The sequence below is a fragment of the Sprattus sprattus genome, assembly GCF_963457725.1.
Source record: "Sprattus sprattus genome assembly, chromosome: 13".
NCBI lineage: Eukaryota > Metazoa > Chordata > Actinopteri > Clupeiformes > Clupeidae > Sprattus > Sprattus sprattus.
The window spans coordinates 31,509,470-31,528,207 of NC_137911.1; the positions used below are offsets into that span (position 1 = coordinate 31,509,470).

The following is an 18,738-nucleotide window of genomic DNA, read 5'->3' on the forward strand; positions in this document are numbered from 1 at the left end:
AATCAGATCATGTCTTGCTGGCGGCGCTCCTAAAATGATGTTGAACTCCCTCCCTCCCCTCCCCTCCCTCCCCTCCTCTCCCTCCCCTCCCCTCCTCTCCTCTCCTCTCCCCTCCCCTCCTCCACCACCTCTCCACCGCGCCTCGATCAGTATTCCACACTGGAATCCCCGCCGAGCGCATCACTGTCGCTAACACAGGAGGGGCCACAGCCAACTGCAAGTCATGCTCCTAATCTACAGCTGCATCCCCCCCCCACCCCCCCCACCCCCACCCCCCTATGAGAGAGGCACTTCAGCTCACACAGGGCAGATAGCTCACACAGGGCAGATAGCTCACCCAGGGCAGGTAGCTCACACAGGGCAGATAGCTCACACAGGGCAGATAGCTCACACAGGGCAGATAGCTCACACAGGGCAGGTAGCTCACACAGGGCAGATAGCTCACCCAGGGCAGATAGCTCACACAGGGCAGATAGCTCACACAGGGCAGGTAGCTCACACAGGGCAGATAGCTCACCCAGGGCAGATAGCTCACCCAGGGCAGATAGCTCACACAGGGCAGATAGCTCACACAGGGCAGATAGCTCACACAGGGCAGGTAGCTCACACAGGGCAGATAGCTCACCCAGGGCAGATAGCTCACACAGGGCAGATAGCTCACACAGGGCAGGTAGCTCACACAGGGCAGATAGCTCACACAGGGCAGGTAGCTCACACAGGGCAGATAGCTCACACAGGGCAGATAGCTCACACAGGGCAGATAGCTCACCCAGGGCAGGTAGCTCACACAGGGCAGATAGCTCACACAGGGCAGGTAGCTCACACAGGGCAGATAGCTCACACAGGGCAGATAGCTCACCCAGGGCAGATAGCTCACACAGGGCAGATAGCTCACACAGGGCAGATAGCTCACACAGGGCAGATAGCTCACACAGGGCAGGTAGCTCACACAGGGCAGATAGCTCACACAGGGCAGATAGCTCACCCAGGGCAGATAGCTCACACAGGGCAGATAGCTCACACAGGGCAGATAGCTCACACAGGGCAGATAGCTCACACAGGGCAGATAGCTCACACAGGGCAGATAGCTCACCCAGGGCAGATAGCTCACACAGGGCAGATAGCTCACCCAGGGCAGATAGCTCACCCAGGGCAGATAGCTCACACAGGGCAGATAGCTCACACAGGGCAGATAGCTCACACAGGGCAGATAGCTCACACAGGGCAGATAGCTCACACAGGGCAGATAGCTCAGTCTTCAGCGGCTCAGATGCACATTTCTGGTTCACATTCCAAATTTTAGAATTTAAGGACAAGTGGGACTTCCTCTGCCATAAGTCTGTGTGTAGGTGTGGAGAAATTACTATGAGAGGCAGGCTCGTGAAAAAAAGACACACAGCCTACAACAACCCTTCGCAGGGGACTGTCCACATCACCTATTGACAGATTCCCTGGTGACAGTTTGAATGACTCAGACCAATTGTCTTGTCAGCAATTCACAAATCCCACCTACAGCACAGCTCAACTCTTGTTGGAGAAATATGCCTTTAAGTTTGAATGACTCGCCGTGCGGAGGGCTCACCTGACTGGTTTTATCGACTGCACCACCTCTTAAGAATAATGCCCACAGACACAGGCACTGCCTCAATGTACATCTGCGAGTTATTACGTAATAGGAGCATCCCTCGTCAGGGCATGAAAAACTCAATCACTGGTTCCTGTAAGATTTGGGTGTCCTTGGGCGCTCTTACAGGTTTTGGCATTTGCATGCATATGTTTTGCATTATCATATGCCTACGCGTCCCATATTTACATTTACATTTAGTCATTTAGCAGACGTATGCCTACGTTCAGTATCCTCCGGCTGAACGTCAGCTGTCATGTCAATGATCCAAGTTTACACCTAATCCATATTTACCCCCACAATAATTCAACTGGTAGATGGAATATGTATGTCACATTATTACAACAGGCGTGTATATATATAACGTACCCGTGTCGTGCTATTAGACAAAGATGTATAGCCGCCACCTCCATAACAGGTGACTAACGTTAATTTCATAAGCGTGAAACAGTAAGCTTCCCAGCTACCCTGAATGGGTGAAAAATCAGAAACCTTTTTGAATGAAGGCTACCCTCCGCCCTCCATTTGAACCAACCTTTCCGTATCCTGCCTATTCCCTGCGATTTTTTGGGGAACATAGGCTACCCTCTGATTGCGCATTGTAAGCTACAAATCACCAACACAAAGGACTGGCAAAATACATCACATATTGATGGAATGAATGAACAGTAACCAGGCCGATCACATTCCGTCTTATATGTGGCAGGAAACACCAAGCCGCGTTTTGGCGTTTTTGAATGGCATAGGCTACGCGTAAGTTACTCTCGACTCACCTTTCTTTCCCTCCTCAACCGCTGGACGTCATGATCAAAATACTAAGCAGCATTTTCTCCTGTTTCGTTTCTGGGGAGGAATCTGTGGCAGGAAAAATTGCGAGCAGTCTGAACCCAATTCTTCCGCTTCAGAAGAGGTGTTTTGGCGTCTCTGCAAAAGTTGCGTTTATATGTTTATCCTCCTCTGAGATGCAACTTAGAAGTTTCGTACAAAGTTACGGCTTTGCTTCGCTGCGCTATGCAGTTGCTGAAACGATGAGATCACTTCAATCCTCTGTATCCTCCCCCCGCTGGAATCTCGCGAGAAGGGTGCACACGGATCGGCGCGTGAAAAACGTTGCCGTGGAAACCACAAATCCTAGGATACTAGTTGCCCTTTTGTTAGAATGTGCCAACATCCGCCACACCTAATGGACTTGACTGTTACGTGTGCACACGTCCAGGGAGATCTTTGAACACTGTTACAAGATTTCGTTTTTTTTTCTGGCTGGCCATTTAAATTGTCTACGTTAGTCTAGGCCTTATTAAATATTTGCTAAATGGGAGGCAAAAGCACCTGAAGGAAGCACCTGAACGTTGTTACAGGCTGAAGACCAAAGCGAGAAATTAGTGGAAGACAAGGATTCATATGCTTATGAGCAGTTGAGCAGTGAACAAACTTGTGTTTGTAATTCTAACAATATCCTGGGTTAAAAATGTGTCCATTGAATGCAGTAAAAAAAATGATGTAGGCTAAATACACACTCTGTTGTAGTTTTACACAGTCTATGGAAAACAAAACAGCTTAACGTAGCCCACTGACGCTGCAAAATCTGTGCTCCACAGTGCTAAATGTTTGTTTGATGTGAGGAAATCTGGATTTAGAGTTTGCCAGGCAGGGAGACAGAAGGCTGAATCAGATAAGGGAAAGTCAAGGAAAGATTAAGTAAAAGAAAAGTAGATTAGGGGCCATGGCTTGTGGCATGTGTGTGTTTGAATCTCACCCTCTAACGCTCCTCTGTGTGTGTGTGTGTGTGTGTGTGTGTGTGTGTGTGTGTATGTGTGTGTGTGTGTGTGTGTGTGTGTGTGTGTTTGTGAGAGTGTGTGTGTGTGTGTGTGTGTGTTTGTGAGAGTGTGTGTGTGTGTGTGTGTTTGTGAGAGTGTGTGTGTGTGTGTGTGTGTTTGTGAGAGTGTGTGTGTGTGTGTGTGTGTGTTTGTGAGAGTGTGTGTGTGTGTGTGTGTGTGTTTGTGAGAGTGTGTGTGTGTGTGTGTGTTTGTGAGAGTGTGTGTGTGTGTGTGTGTGTGTTTGAATCTCACCCTCTAACGCTCCTCTGTGTCATTCCTAAATACCACAGGGGCGGAGGGCAGATGGGGAGGAGATGATTGGGACCCCGTCTCCCTCGCCCGCCCGGTGGCACGCAACCAAGAGGCTTTCATGCAGAATGATTCGATTTGGTGAGCCAGGGTGATCGAGAGTTGAGTGTACGGGAGGGAGAGTGTGTGTGCTAGCACACTCACGCACACACACACACACACTCACGCACACACACGCACACACACACACACACACACACACACACACACACACACACACACACACACACACACACACTCACGCACACACACCACTCGTGTCAAACTGAGGCTGAAGACCAGTGAGCAGTGAAGCCAGGCTGAAGCAACAAGCTTATTTTAGGGGAGCCTTATTCAGTTAACTGTTAACAAAATCACTGTTGTGCAGATTACATCACTGTCTATTCTGTTTATTCTGGCTTGGTGGCCTGCCTAATAATGTGAATTTATAATGAGCAGCCAACCCCCTGGCCATCAACTGCATGGGTATCAGTGATAAGTTAGGCTATTAAATAAACTGTATCCGTGGTTTTACAATGCAGTAATGTACTGGTTGTCTTTCTCATTCTGACCTTTCTGATGCTCTGCAGATGAGGACGAAATGGGCCCAAAAATTCACCAGTAGCGCCACCTAGTGGTCGTTTGGGGAATTTTTGCAGTGGTCGTTTGGGGAATTTGCAGTGCGTTCACCTGACCAAATCGGCTGAGTAGCAAAACATACAGTTTCACACACCAATTTTTTTTTTTTTACATTTTATTAAGTCATTTTGTTTTGTTACATGAACCCATGAAAGGCATTGCCATATTTATAAAATGTTTACAAGACATCCGGTAAATACTCGCTTTTAATTTAGAATATCACCTTCATTAATAAACTTCGAAAAGATGGAGCCTTCCACAGTGCTAGAACGTGTGTTTCCAGAGGTACAGAAGAGTTATGTGAACGTGAAATACTTTTCCTAGTTCTTGGTCAGTCTTAACAGCCTTTGTATGTCGGGCTCGATGTCAATGGTCGGGAATTTTTTGCTGTATCGTTTGAACGGCTCGCCCTCCGGCCCGATGAGAAACTTCTCGAAGTTCCAGGAGATATCGCTTCGACTGATCGGACTCCACACCAGGAACCTGGGGTCCTGAATGAGTGAGACTCGGTCGTCGTCAGGGTATGGCAGTTTGTCCTTTAAGTAGGCGAAAACTGGGTGTGGGTTTGCTCCGTTCACGTCGCACTTCTCGAACATGGTGAAGATGGGCTGGAAGCCCTCCCCCGGTCGCACGTGTTTCAGGGAGTTCATGATCTCGCTGTTGACGCAGTTCTCCTGTGGAGACCAAGGGCAACATGTCACAGCTGTCTCCAATCCAGACGTAGGTTGGAAAAAAATTATGAAGAGAGCTGAATTTTTTGTTTGACAAAATGGACCACACAAGAATATCACAAACATGACATTTTCATAGGCTACTCTTCAAAAATATAAACCATACATACAAATGTAAGTTTGGAAAATGGACGTTTTTAAAAATGGTTGTAGCTCTGTTCTTACAGCCAGGTGTTTTTTCTCACTATTTGATTTGTAGGCTATTTGCAGATTTTGTTCCATTTCTCTCCAATAATGTTCCAATAATTAGTAGTTAAAGAAGCACTATTTTGACAGTTTAGATTTCTTCTTAGTATTTTCAAAGTTTCAAATTGCTATTGTGACCCTGTTAAGCACCTGTTAAGCACCTTGAGACATCTTTGTATGTGAAAGTGTGCTATACAAATAAAATGCATTATTATTATTATTATTATTAAAGTGCACAAGCTGTCCTTACAGCCAGGTAAACTGACCTGGTAGCCAAACTGGTTGCAGGGGAATCCCAGGACCACCAGCCGATGTGGATACCGGCCCTGGAGCTGGTTGAGCTCGGTGAAGTCCCGGGTGGTGGTCCCTCAGAGGGAGGCCACATTCTCGATGAGCACCACCCGCCCCCGGTAGACGTTGAAGTCTATGGAGTCCCCCTCCAAGGTGGTGGCGCGCAGGTCATAGAACGTCTTGGCGATGTACGACATGCTGCACGACTGAGAACGTCCAACTGCGGACCGGCGCGGCTCTGGAGACGGTCCTGTAGAACCTGCTGGTCACATGACCCGGGTTATAACGGTGCCTTTGTTGGGTGTCGGGTGACGGATAACTGATACACACCTGACACCAGATAAGCCAGTGGAGTAAGATGGTAGGCTGCTGATGCACACAGAGGCTCTTAGACTCGTCCTGATGTGGGTCAATGAGAAAATAGGCACTAAGATCGGCACTAACTCAGTCTTAAAGGCACCCAGTGCAACTTTCGAGGCTGAAAAATAAACATTCAATTTCTAGTCTTTTTTACACGTAGTAAGTTTCAATAACTCCATACAATTACATATCGACATTTAAGGAGCAAAGATGAGACGTCGTTGTGTGGTGAGAACTGATAGAAAATCGTAAACCACCAATAAATAAAGCAGGATTCCAGTTAATGGAAAAATGGCCTCTCCCCACCAGCGATTGTTGTTGTTTACGATTTTCTATCGGTTGAGTGCCTTTAAAAGTGTTGGAAAAGTAACCTTTCCACAAGAACCCTCTAGCATCACTGAATGCATGGCTAAGTAAAGTCCCATAAATGACACATTTTTTTTTAAACCCAAACACATCAGTTTCCTGTGTGTAAGCATTACAGTCCTCCATAATGATTCCACGAGACACAAACACTCACAAACAAAATACAATTACCTATTAGGCTGCGTTCATTGGCTCTGCATTGGAACAGCACAGGCTGCTTAAACACACACTTCTGCAGTAATGGAGTTATTCAGACAAGCCAAAGAGTAGCCTACATCACATCAACAAAACATCTCTTCACATGACTGATGTTGAGCATATGGACGACTAAGGAGAGGACAGAGACTAAAATATAGTTACGAGCACACGAGTACTTCAGTGATTTGTCTTGAGGCGTTTTTACTCATTATTTTCATAAAACTCTACATCATTTATAAAACTCCATAAAACTTCTGCCCAGTGCTGGCGTTGTGTCAGGTAAGAGGAGGCACGTAGGTAGATAAGACTGTGCTGTGTGTGTGTGTGTGTGTGTGTGTGTGTGTGTGTGTGTGTGTGTGTGTGTGTGTATAGGGCCTGGTGAACTGGGGTCATTAAAGGAAGTAGATGAGACTGTGCTGTGTGTGTGTGTGTGTGTGTGTGTGTGTGTGTGTGTAAAGGAAGAGGATCGGTTTCTTCGGTATGAATCATTCATCCACTCATTGCTTTCACCTGTGGTCGACGCGTGATCAAATATGAATGACCGGTCTCTTTAATCTGGCTGTGAGAGAGCGGCCCAATCCCATGCAGCATGATGTGGACAGCACACACACACACACACACACACACACACACACACACACACACACACACACACAGTCCTCATGCGCCTGTGCTCACCGGCCATGACCAGTGGGAACTCTGAAGAGCAACTGACACATTGTTTTGGCCTGAAGTGTTTCCCGCAGGTTGCAGTATTTCTCAACATGGCTGTTATGTTATGTTATTGTAGTTATAGCTATATTTACGTAGGTTTTTTCGTAGTGCTTTGAAAAACAATGTGTGTGATCACCATCACCTACGCTTAGACGCAGTGATAGAAGTGGCACTTTAGACTAAATTCACATCTCCAAAGAACGATGGCAAATGGTCTACAGGTATTGCATAATCAGGAGGTATTTCTTGAAAACATAATTAGTTTTTATTCCCATTGTAAACAAACACAACATGAACACAATAATGAGTCACACACACACACACACACACACACACACACACACACACACACACACACAATAATGAGTCTGAGTGTGATGACTGGCACCCCTGGACCTGACCATGCCCATACACACACACGCACGCACACACGCACACGCACGCACGCACGCACGCACGCGCATGCGCACGCTCACACTCACGCACACGCACACGCACACACACACACACACACACACACACACCTCACACAGACAGCACATGGCAGGGCTACCGTACTTAAATAAACACAACTGAAGCACCTTTGTCTCACAACACAAGTAAAAACACAATGGAATCCACAGGGAAGACATTCATAAATATGTGTGTCCACAAGACGGTCCCTCATCCGCAGTCGCCGTGACGTGTCTGTGTGTGTGTTTCTGTGTGTGTGACTGACACCCTGCCCTCATCCCTGCACTAGGCAGGTCACACATATGAAGAGGATGGGGGGTATATATTTAAGAGGGGTACTACAGAAAGACACATATTTACCAGGTGCAGGCTACTGCCCCCTACTGTTGTACCTGCGCTATAACAGGTAGAGCGATCAGTGATATTTTTAACATGGTTGGTCCATCTTGACATAAACTTGGAAAAGTTTGGAAATTTGTGCACACCTAACACACTTTTCCAAACTTTTTTTCCGAAGTTTATTGTCACATTGGGTTTATGCATTTACTGTTGATGATGTGCCTGGATAAAATCACTCAGCACTGTGGAGCTGAACAAGTCTATAGAGTCCGTCATCGTTCTCCCTCACGGAACCGATGTAGTTGATTCTTCCACACTGAACTGATGTAGTTGATTCTTCCACACCGAACTGATGTAGTTGATTCTCCCACACCGAATGGCCTATGCGTACGGGAAGGTCAGACGTCAGAGGCTGCTGCTTCGTGTCTAACACAAACATGTCCTCTCAGGCTTCCCCTCCATCTTCTGGTTGGCTTCCTCCTGCTGTAGATCTTCAGTGCTGAGGTCATCATTAATGGACGACCACAGACCGTCCAGTTTCTTCCGGTTAGCATGCAGCGCCATCTCTGTGAGCCGTGAGAAAGACTGGGATTGGGAGACACATCAGTCATGTTAAGCCTGATTGGTAGAGACATCATGCTACCACATCAGTCATGTTAAGCCTGAGGCCCTTCTGACGAGAACAACACTAGCAGAGTTAAACAGAGTTACTGAGGCCCTTCTGACTGAGAACAACACTAGCAGAGTTAACCAGAGTTACTGAGGGCCTTCTGACGAGAACAACACTAGCAGCACCAGAGTTAGTGAGGGCCTTCTGACTGAGAACAACACTAGCAGAGTTAACCAGAGTTACTGACGCTCTTCTGACGAGAACAACACTAGCAGAGTTAACCAGAGTTACTGAGGGCCTTCTGACTGAGAACAACACTAGCAGCACCAGAGTTAGTGAGGCCCTTCTGACGAGAACAACACTAGCAGCACCAGAGTTAGTGAGGCCCTTCTGACGAGAACAACACTAGCAGCACCAGAGTTACGGTTCACATCCACTAGTGTTGGAACGGTGCTGCCTTCATGTCTTTGGGTAAATATAACTGCCAAATGTCATGTATATAAAATATATATATATAGTGTTTATGTAAATATGACTGTCAAATGTAATGTATATAAAATATATACATAATGTATATGTAAATATGACTGCCAAATGTACTGTATATAAAATATAAACATAATGTATATGTAAATATGCCAAATGTAATGTTTATTACATGAAACTGAGGCAAGCTTTATAAGACAAAGCATCTGATGAGAAATCCAGCAGTGGAAAAGTCAACCTACCTCCTTGATGTTGTGGTTCCTGAAGGCACTCGTCTCAAAGAAGTCCATTCCATATGATTTTGCTAACTGTAAAACCAGGTAGTCCGTCTCATAAAAATGATTTTTTTTCTCGGCAAAGACAGATAGACCTACCAAACACAGTATCATCTCTTTTAAAACAACTACAGATTCAAATAAATAGTTAAATAAAAACCGTTTGGGAAACAGTGGCCTGGATGAGAACTAATAGTAAGGACCCACTCAAACCTTATCCCCTTGTTCAGTGGTGACTCTTCTCCTCTCCTCCTCATCACACTTATTCCCCACCAGAATCCTCTTCACCTGCTCAGGAGCACACTGACAGACACAGACGCAGTATATGTATGTGTGTGTGTACTCTTCATCTTCATCTGAGGGGAGGTGTGTGTGTGTGTGTGTGTGTGTGTGTGTGTCCTCTTCACCTGATCAGGAGCACACTGACAGACAGACACAGACGCAGTATAAATAGTCCTATGTGTACTATTTACATATACATTATGTATATATTTTATATATATTTTCTGTGTCATATTCTACTTCTTACTGTACGTATCATATTTATTCACTTATTCCACTTTACATATGCACATACTTTGCACTTTTATTGCTATTTTGCACAGTACTTGTACTCTGTGCAATGACAATAAAGTTGAATCTAATCTAATCTAATCTTATATTCATTTCAATTGACATGATAAGTGTGTGTATGAGGTAAGGTGTGTGTGTGTGTGTGTGTGTTCTTGCGATAAATAAAGTGAACATTTATACATGTATTGACATGTACTGGTAAGATGTTTACCTCATCAACATCGCTGGCCCATTTGACGATGTGTTGAAAGGAGTTTTCATTTGTGACATCATACACCAGGAGGATCCCCTGATAACACAGAGAGACAGCACCACGCTAAGGCTAGGCTAACACAGAGAGACAGCACCATGCTAAGGCTAGGCTAACAGAGAGACAGCACCACGCTAAGGCTAGGCTAACACAGAGAGACAGCACCACGCTAAGGCTAGGCTAACACAGAGAGACAGCATCACGCTAAGGCTAGGCTAACACAGAGAGACAGCATCACGCTAAGGCTAGGCTAACACAGAGAGACAGCATCACGCTAAGGCTAGGCTAACACAGAGAGACAGCACCACGCTAAGGCTAGGCTAACACAGAGAGACAGCACCACGCTAAGGCTAGGCTAACACAGAGAGACAGCACCATCTAAGGCTAGGCTAACACAGAGAGACAGCACCATCTAAGGCTAGGCTAACACAGAGAGACAGCATCACGCTAAGGCTAGGCTAACACAGAGAGACAGCACCACACTAAGGCTAGGCTAACACAGCGAGACAGCATCACGCTAAGGCTAGGCTAACACATAGAGACAGCACCACGCTAAGGCTAGGCTAACACAGAGAGAGAGCACCACGCTAAGGCTAGGCTACCACAGAGAGACAGCACCACGCTAAGGCTAGGCTAACACATAGAGACAGCACCAGGCTAAGGCTAGGCTAACACATAGAGACAGCACCAGGCTAAGGCTAGGCTAGGCTAACACAGAGAGACAGCGCCTCGCTAAGGCTAGGCTAGGTAATCTCTTCTTCCTGCAGCTCAGTCTGGTGACGATTTGGTACTGACCTGTGCACGCCTGTAGTACTGTTTGGTGACCGTCTGGTACCTCTCCTGGCCCGCTGTATCCCTATTGGACAAAAAGTAAAAAATAAAACCCTCCAACCTTTCGCCCCTGGTCTGGTGAGTGATGTGAGTGGCAGGGATAGGGCAGCAGGGATAGGACAGCAGGGATAGGGCAGCAGGGATAGGGCAGCAGGGATAGGGATAGGGCAGCAGGGATAGGGATAGGGATAGGGCAGCAGGGATAGGGCAGCAGGGATAGGGCAGCAGGGATAGGGATAGGGCAGCAGGGATAGGGCAGCAGGGATAGGGCAGCAGGAATAGGGATAGGGATAGGGATAGGGATAGGGATAGGGATAGGGATAGGGATAGGGATAGGGCAGCAGGGATAGGGATAGGGATAGGGCAGCAGGGATAGGGCAGCAGGGATAGGGATAGGGCAGCAGGGATAGGGATAGGGCAGCAGGGATAGGGCAGCAGGGATAGGGCAGCAGGGATAGGGATAGGGATAGGGATAGGGATAGGGATAGGGATAGGGCAGCAGGGATAGGGATAGGGATAGGGCAGCAGGGATAGGGCAGCAGGGATAGGGATAGGGCAGCAGGGATAGGGATAGGGCAGCAGGGATAGGGATAGGGCAGCAGGGATAGGGCAGCAGGGATAGGGCAGCAGGGATAGGGATAGGGCAGCAGGGATAGGGATAGGGCAGCAGGGATAGGGATAGGGCAGCAGGGATAGGGCAGCAGGGATAGGGATAGGGCAGCAGGGATAGGGATAGGGCAGCAGGGATAGGGATAGGGCAGCAGGGATAGGGCAGCAGGGATAGGGCAGCAGGGATAGGGATAGGGCAGCAGGGATAGGGATAGGGCAGCAGGGATAGGGATAGGGCAGCAGGGATAGGGCAGCAGGGATAGGGATAGGGCAGCAGGGATAGGGCAGCAGGGATAGGGATAGGGCAGCAGGGATAGGGCAGCAGGGATAGGGCAGCAGGGATAGGGATAGGGCAGCAGGGATAGGGATAGGGATAGGGATAGGACAGCAGGGATAGGGCAGCAGGGATAGGGCAGCAGGGATAGGGATAGGGATAGGGATAGGGATAGGGATAGGGCAGCAGGGATAGGGATAGGGCAGCAGGGATAGGGCAGCAGCAGGGATAGGGATAGGGATAGGGATAGGGATAGGGCAGCAGGGATAGGGCAGCAGGGATAGGGATAGGGCAGCAGGGATAGGGCAGCAGGGATAGGGATAGGGCAGCAGGGAGAGGGATAGGGATAGGGCAGCAGGGATAGGACAGCAGGGATAGGGCAGCAGGGATAGGGATAGGGATAGGGCAGCAGGGATAGGGATAGGGCAGCAGGGATAGGGCAGCAGGGATAGGGCAGCAGGGATAGGGCAGCAGGGATAGGGATAGGGATAGGGATAGGGATAGGGATAGGGATAGGGATAGGGATAGGGCAGCAGGGATAGGGATAGGGCAGCAGGGATAGGGCAGCAGGGATAGGGATAGGGATAGGGATAGGGCAGCAGGGATAGGGATAGGGCAGCAGGGATAGGGATAGGGCAGCAGGGATAGGGATAGGGCAGCAGGGATAGGGATAGGGCAGCAGGGATAGGGATAGGGATAGGGATAGGGATAGGGATAGGGATAGGGCAGCAGGGATAGGGATAGGGCAGCAGGGATAGGGATAGGGCAGCAGGGATAGGGATAGGGCAGCAGGGATAGGGATAGGGCAGCAGGGATAGGGCAGCAGGGATAGGGCAGCAGGGATAGGGCAGCAGGGATAGGGATAGGGCAGCAGGGATAGGGATAGGGATAGGGCAGCAGGGATAGGGATAGGGCAGCAGGGATAGGGATAGGGATAGGGCAGCAGGGATAGGGATAGGGCAGCAGGGATAGGGATAGGGATAGGGCAGCAGGGATAGGGATAGGGCAGCAGGGATAGGGATAGGGCAGCAGGGATAGGGCAGCAGGGAGCACCCAAAGGCAACATCACTGGCGGGGTCATTCCTGTACTCACCATATCTGAACTCTGACACGGGTGCCGTCTATGTCGAGTGTCTTCATCTTGAAATCAATTCCTGCAGGACAAAAATAAAACATAAACCACGGATGAGGGGAGCAGACAATGAGAGGCTGAATCACTGACGAGATCATACAGGGTGAGAGGGGGGGTGAGAGGGGGGGTGAGAGAGGGGGTGAGAGAGGGGTTGAGAGAGGGTGAGAGAGGGGGTGAGAGAGGGGGTGAGAGAGGGGGTGAGAGAGGGGTTGAGAGAGGGGGTGAGAGAGGGGGTGAGAGAGGGGTTGAGAGAGGGTGAGAGAGGGGGTGAGAGAGGGGGTGAGAGAGGGTGAGAGAGGGTGAGAGGTGGTAAGGGGGGTGAGAGAGGGGGTAAGGGGGGTTATAGAGGGTGAGAGTGGGGTAAGGGGGGTTATAGAGGGTGAGAGAGTGGGTAAGGGGGGTGAGAGTGGGGTGAGGGGGGGGGTGAGAGAGGGGGTAAGGGGGGTGAGAGTGGGGTGAGGGGGGAGGGGGTGGTAGAGGGGGTAAGGGAGGTGAGAGAGTGGGGTGAGGGGGGGGGGGGGGTGAGAGAGGGGGTAAGGGGGGTGAGAGAGTGGGGTGAGGGGGGGGGTGAGAGAGGGGGTAAGGGAGGTGAGAGTGGGGTGAGGGGGGGGGTGAGAGAGTGGGTAAGGGGGGTGAGAGAGTGGGGTGAGGGGGGGGGGGGGGTGAGAGAGGGGGTAAGGGGGGTGAGAGAGTGGGGTGAGGGGGTGAGAGAGGGTGAGAGAGGGGGTAAGGGGGGTGAGAGAGTGGGGTGAGGGGGTGAGAGAGGGTGAGAGAGGGGGTAAGGGGGGTGAGAGAGTGGGGTGAGGGGGGGGGGGGGGGGGGTGAGAGAGGGGGTAAGGGAGGTGAGAGAGTGGGGTGAGGGGGGGGGGGGGGTGAGAGAGGGGGTAAGGGAGGTGAGAGAGTGGGGTGAGGGGGGGGGGGGGGGGGGGGGTGAGAGAGGGGGTAAGGGAGGTTTCCTGCCCTACATTCTCTAGGCAGTTTCCTCTCCATCAGAATTCAGCACTGGCTTGCTTGTAAGCATACACACTATGTAAGCATACACACCATGTTAGCGTACACACACCGTGTAAGAGCACACACACCGTGTAAGAGCACACACACTCAGTAGAGCATACACACCCAGTAGAGCATACACACTATGTAAGCGCACACACACCTTGTAAGCGTACACACACACTGTGTAAGAGCACACACACCGAGTAAGCGCACACACACCTTGTAAGCGTACACACACACCATGTAAGAGCACACACACCGAGTAAGCGCACACACACCTTGTAAGCGTACACACACACTGTGTAAGAGCACACACACTCAGGTGCTGGGTACACAAGAGAGGACAAATGTGCCTGCCTTGCTTTTCTTAAATGTGCGTTTCCATGGAAACATTGCCTCCCTTCAAACTAGTGTGCACAGAACTGCTTGGTGAACGGAGGAAAGTTTCTTTCTTTTTTTTTTTTTATAATCCTCTGAAACACAAATTCATCAGGAATTCAGCCACTTTGGGCTTTCTCAAACTAATTTAAATGGGTAAACAGCATTAAATGATGGGTCTTTGTGAGTCTCTGTTCAAGTTGAAGTTCAAGTATTTATTTGTCATATACACAGAAGAACAGAGACAGAGTGTTCAGTGGTTGCTGTTATCTCTTCCAGCTATTAAACATTCTGTACAAATAGTCTAAGTCTAAGATCTCCCCCAGCCTCTGTCAATGTTTTGATAGGCAAGCAGAGATAAAGCACCCTTCAAACGCACTGCCAGAGATCCTGGAGATAAACTACCTGACTGCTGTTTAAACGGCTTTTTGGTTTGTTTGACAAATGTTATGTGGACAAAGTGTGCATTAACCTTGCGATTGAATCTCAGACCCTTGTTTGCGATTACTCCACGGCAATCTCATTAATAAAATAAAGTCCACACTCTTTGACTAAAGCGTTCAGACATACACTGATAATCATAATTATATTGGCCAGTCAGTCAGTCATGGTATGCTTGACTATGTCAAAGCTGTGTGTCCTCTGAAACCTGGCTTAGTCCGATGACTGCACCTGTTAGTAATGTACGGTATGCACCTGTTTTTCAGGAAACAGGAACTTATTAAAATAACAAGTGCAATTCTCTATGAAGGAATGAGGAATGCTTCTACAGGGCTGATTGGATGAAGACACACACACACACACACACACACACACACACATGCACAAACAGACACAAGCACAAAGAGACTCGCACGCACAGTCGCACACACACACATGCACAAACAGACACACGCACGCACACACACACACACACACGCACACACTGATGCATGCACGCACGCACACACACATACATGCACAAACAGACACAAACACTCACACACTCACACACACACACTGAGTAAGCTTGTAAGCAGAGCTTCTTTAGATGCATATGGCGTTTATAGAGCGCCCAGTAGTCTGGTCAGCCATGCGAGTCCTAGCATGGCTCTTTTCATTTGTGATGCAACACACCCTGACGACACACACACACACACACACACACACACACACACACACCCTGACGAGACACACACACACACACACACACACACCCTGACGAATCATCAATAATGAATGACCGCACCTCCGGCTGCTGGCTTGTCATCTGTGACTTCCTGTCTGAGACACAGTGTCATCCATAGACTTCCTGTCTGAGACTCAGTGTCATCCATAGACTTCCTGTCTGAGACTCAGTGTCATCCATAGACTTCCTCTCTGAGACACAGTGTCATCCATAGACTTCCTGTCTGAGACTCAGTGTCATCCATAGACTTCCTGTCTGAGACTCAGTGTCATCACTTCCTGTCTGAGACTCACGCTATGTTCCATTTTCCCTACCTACCGTACCGTACCTACCGTACCTATACTTATACGCAGTACACAGTACACACTCACTAGGTACGCAGATTCTCAGCAGGTGAGTGCTGTTCCAAATCTAATACTCCGTGGTGCACTTACCGGAAATTACGATCGCGACAAGCCCCGCGTTCGTCTTTTTCGAGCTGAGCGGCTCTGCCTGGGTCCGCCTCTTCCGCTACGTTGACAAGATGGCGGCCGTTGAGAATGGACAGTGTACCCTGCTTCCACACTCAGCGTTTTGACCGTTATGAGTACAGATACGGGTCCTTTGGGTATACTTCTTTTAGACGCGGAAATGGGAAATCGGAAAACGGAACACCCTACATACTCACACTAAGGATGGTAGGTACGGTAGGTAGGGAAAACGGAACAGAGCGTTAGTGTCATCCATAGGCTTCCTGTCTGAGACTCAGTGTCATCCATAGACTTCCTGTCTGAGACTCACTGTCATCCATAGACTTCCTGTCTTGTGTCATCCATAGACTTCCTCTCTGAGACTCAATGTCATCACTTCCTGTCTGAGACACAGTGTCATTTATAGGCTTCCTCTCTGAGACTCTGTGTCATCACTTCCTGTCTGAGACACAGTGTCATCCATAGACTTCCTGTCTGAGACACAGTGTCATCACTTCCTGTCTGAGATTCAGTGTCATCCATAGACTTCCTCTCCGAGACTCAGATTCAGTGTCAGCTTACGACACTCTCACCATTAGCGGTGCTACTATATACAGAATAAAAATATAAATGCACCATGTAGCAGTTTTAAAGATTCAACTGAGTTACAGTTCATTTAGGAAATCCGCGAATACACTGCAATATTCTATTAATACTGCAGGGCTGTGGCTATTCATGTGAATTTGAACACACATTTACAGAGAAGTAAGCTTCTTATGAGCAAAACAGGGATATACATGATATATGGGATCAAATCTCTCTTTATACTTTCATAAACATGTTTGCTTGTATTTGTGTTCTTTGTCTATGCACTGAGCGAGTGTACCATGTGGCAGTGGCCTTACATGCATGAAAACTGGTAGAGTTGTAGTAACATTTGTTTCTGGAAAAGCGTCCTTTTAAACGCTGTGCCATCAGAGTGGCAGTGCAGGGCATGGTGGCTCTGCTTTGTTCTTTGTGAGCAGCATGAATGGCTTTGGACTGAATCTGGCCCACACACACAAAAACACACACGCACACACACAAAAACACACACACACTCACACACACACTGCGTTAATGGATTTGGACTGAATCTGGCCCACACACACAAAAACACACACACACACACACACACACACACACACACACACACGTAAACACACACACACACCCACACACACACACACACTCTGCGTTAATGGCTTTGGACTGAATCTGGCCCACTCGGCCTCTCTCAGGCTCTGGCACATCAACGCCGCTGTCAGGGAGTCTGGATCAGCGCTGCACTGAGGATTACAGCACACACACACACACACACACACACACACACACACACACACACACACACACACACACACACACACACACACACACAGCAGGCGCCAAACCCCTCTGACCCAAGCCCTGGCACCGACCCGGAACACCGCTGACTGTGGCCCATATGCGTCCCATATGCGGCCCTCACCTAAAGCCAGCCCACCGTGCCACCCACCCACCCATGCCTGACCAGGTCTGGTTAGGGTTCGCTGCTATCCAGGGTCCAGCTGATGGATATCCTCTTACATCCATGGGTCAATTTACAGCGATCAGTGATGTTTGCCCTACTCAGCCTTGCATGGAATGCAGGCCTTTCTTCAAACTGCCAGTGTGATTGCCACCCCTTTGTTACAGTAGAAGGAGCTTTGGCTGTAGTAGGACCTCTGGTCATTACCAGGAATTTCAGAACATGCACAGACCACTGCAAGCATTAGGATGACTTCATAAATGAATAGATCACTACTAGCATAAGGATGACTTCACAATGGAACAGACCACTACTGGTGTAACGGTGACCTCATAATTGAATAGACCACTATTGCGTAAGAATGACCTCATAATTGAATAGACCACTACTGGTGTAACGGTGACCTCATAATTGAATAGACCACTATTGCGTAAGGATGACCTCATAGGTAAATAGACCACTACTAGCATAAATATTTTCTAATGATTGAATAGACCACTACTAGCGTAAGGATGACCTCATAATCGAATATATATGACCAGTGCAACTGCACAAGGAAATGAGAGGGATCCAGCCCTGAACCGGCCCCAATCTGGCCCTGATCTGGCCCTGAACCGGCCCTGAACCGGCCCTAATCTGGCCCTAATCTGGCCCTGAACCGGCCCTGAACCGGCCCTAATCTGGCCCTGATCTGGCCCTGAACCGGCCCTAATCTGGCCCTGATCTGGCCCTGATCTGGCCCTGAACCGGCCCTAATCTGGCCCTGATCTGGCCCTGATCTGGCTGGATCTATTCCAGTGCAAACACCATGTGCTCCTGTGGAGAATGAGTGCAGACAGAAGGGGGAACTAATGTGTTGGGTCTCCTCATTCCTGTCTCATTTCCTGCTCTCTTAGAGAGTGTGTGTGTGTGTGTGTGTGTGTGTGTGTGTGTGTGTGTGTGTGTGTGTATGTGTGTGTGTGTGTGTGTGTGTGTGTGTGTGTGTGTGTGTGTGTGTGTGTGTGTGTGTGTGTGTTTCTCTCTCTTAGAACTATGTTACACAGGCTTCCTGCCTGGAGCTAAAAGCACACAGATGACAAATCCCATCATCACTTCTACTATGAAAATATCACAGAGTGAAAAATGAGCGGGTCAAAGTTCCTTAAAATGACTCCA

The 18,738-nt window shown here is 48.7% G+C and overlaps 2 protein-coding genes across 2 annotated transcripts in view; both read right to left on the reverse strand.

Moving 5' to 3' along the window:
- Window positions 1-4,688: 4,688 nt before the first annotated feature.
- gpx2 (glutathione peroxidase 2) lies at window positions 4,689-5,773 on the reverse strand (the record flags this gene model as incomplete). The annotated part of the gene is made up of 2 exons (XM_080850790.1): window positions 4,689-5,042; window positions 5,552-5,773. The coding sequence occupies 2 exons, from the start codon at window positions 5,771-5,773 to the stop codon at window positions 4,689-4,691; spliced, it is 576 nt and encodes a 191-aa protein (XP_080706916.1).
- Window positions 5,774-8,432: 2,659 nt separating this feature from the next.
- LOC308374736 (ras-related protein Rab-15-like) overlaps window positions 8,433-18,738 on the reverse strand; it is a gene marked incomplete at both ends in the record, with an annotated part of 10,883 nt that continues 577 nt past the window's right edge. Inside the window, 6 exons of the mRNA XM_080850655.1 lie at window positions 8,433-8,591; window positions 9,345-9,410; window positions 9,591-9,680; window positions 10,162-10,239; window positions 10,996-11,056; window positions 13,008-13,068. Of these exons, the coding sequence (XP_080706781.1) occupies window positions 8,433-8,591; window positions 9,345-9,410; window positions 9,591-9,680; window positions 10,162-10,239; window positions 10,996-11,056; window positions 13,008-13,068 (515 nt within the window). The remainder of the gene's footprint in view (window positions 8,592-9,344; window positions 9,411-9,590; window positions 9,681-10,161; window positions 10,240-10,995; window positions 11,057-13,007; window positions 13,069-18,738) is intronic.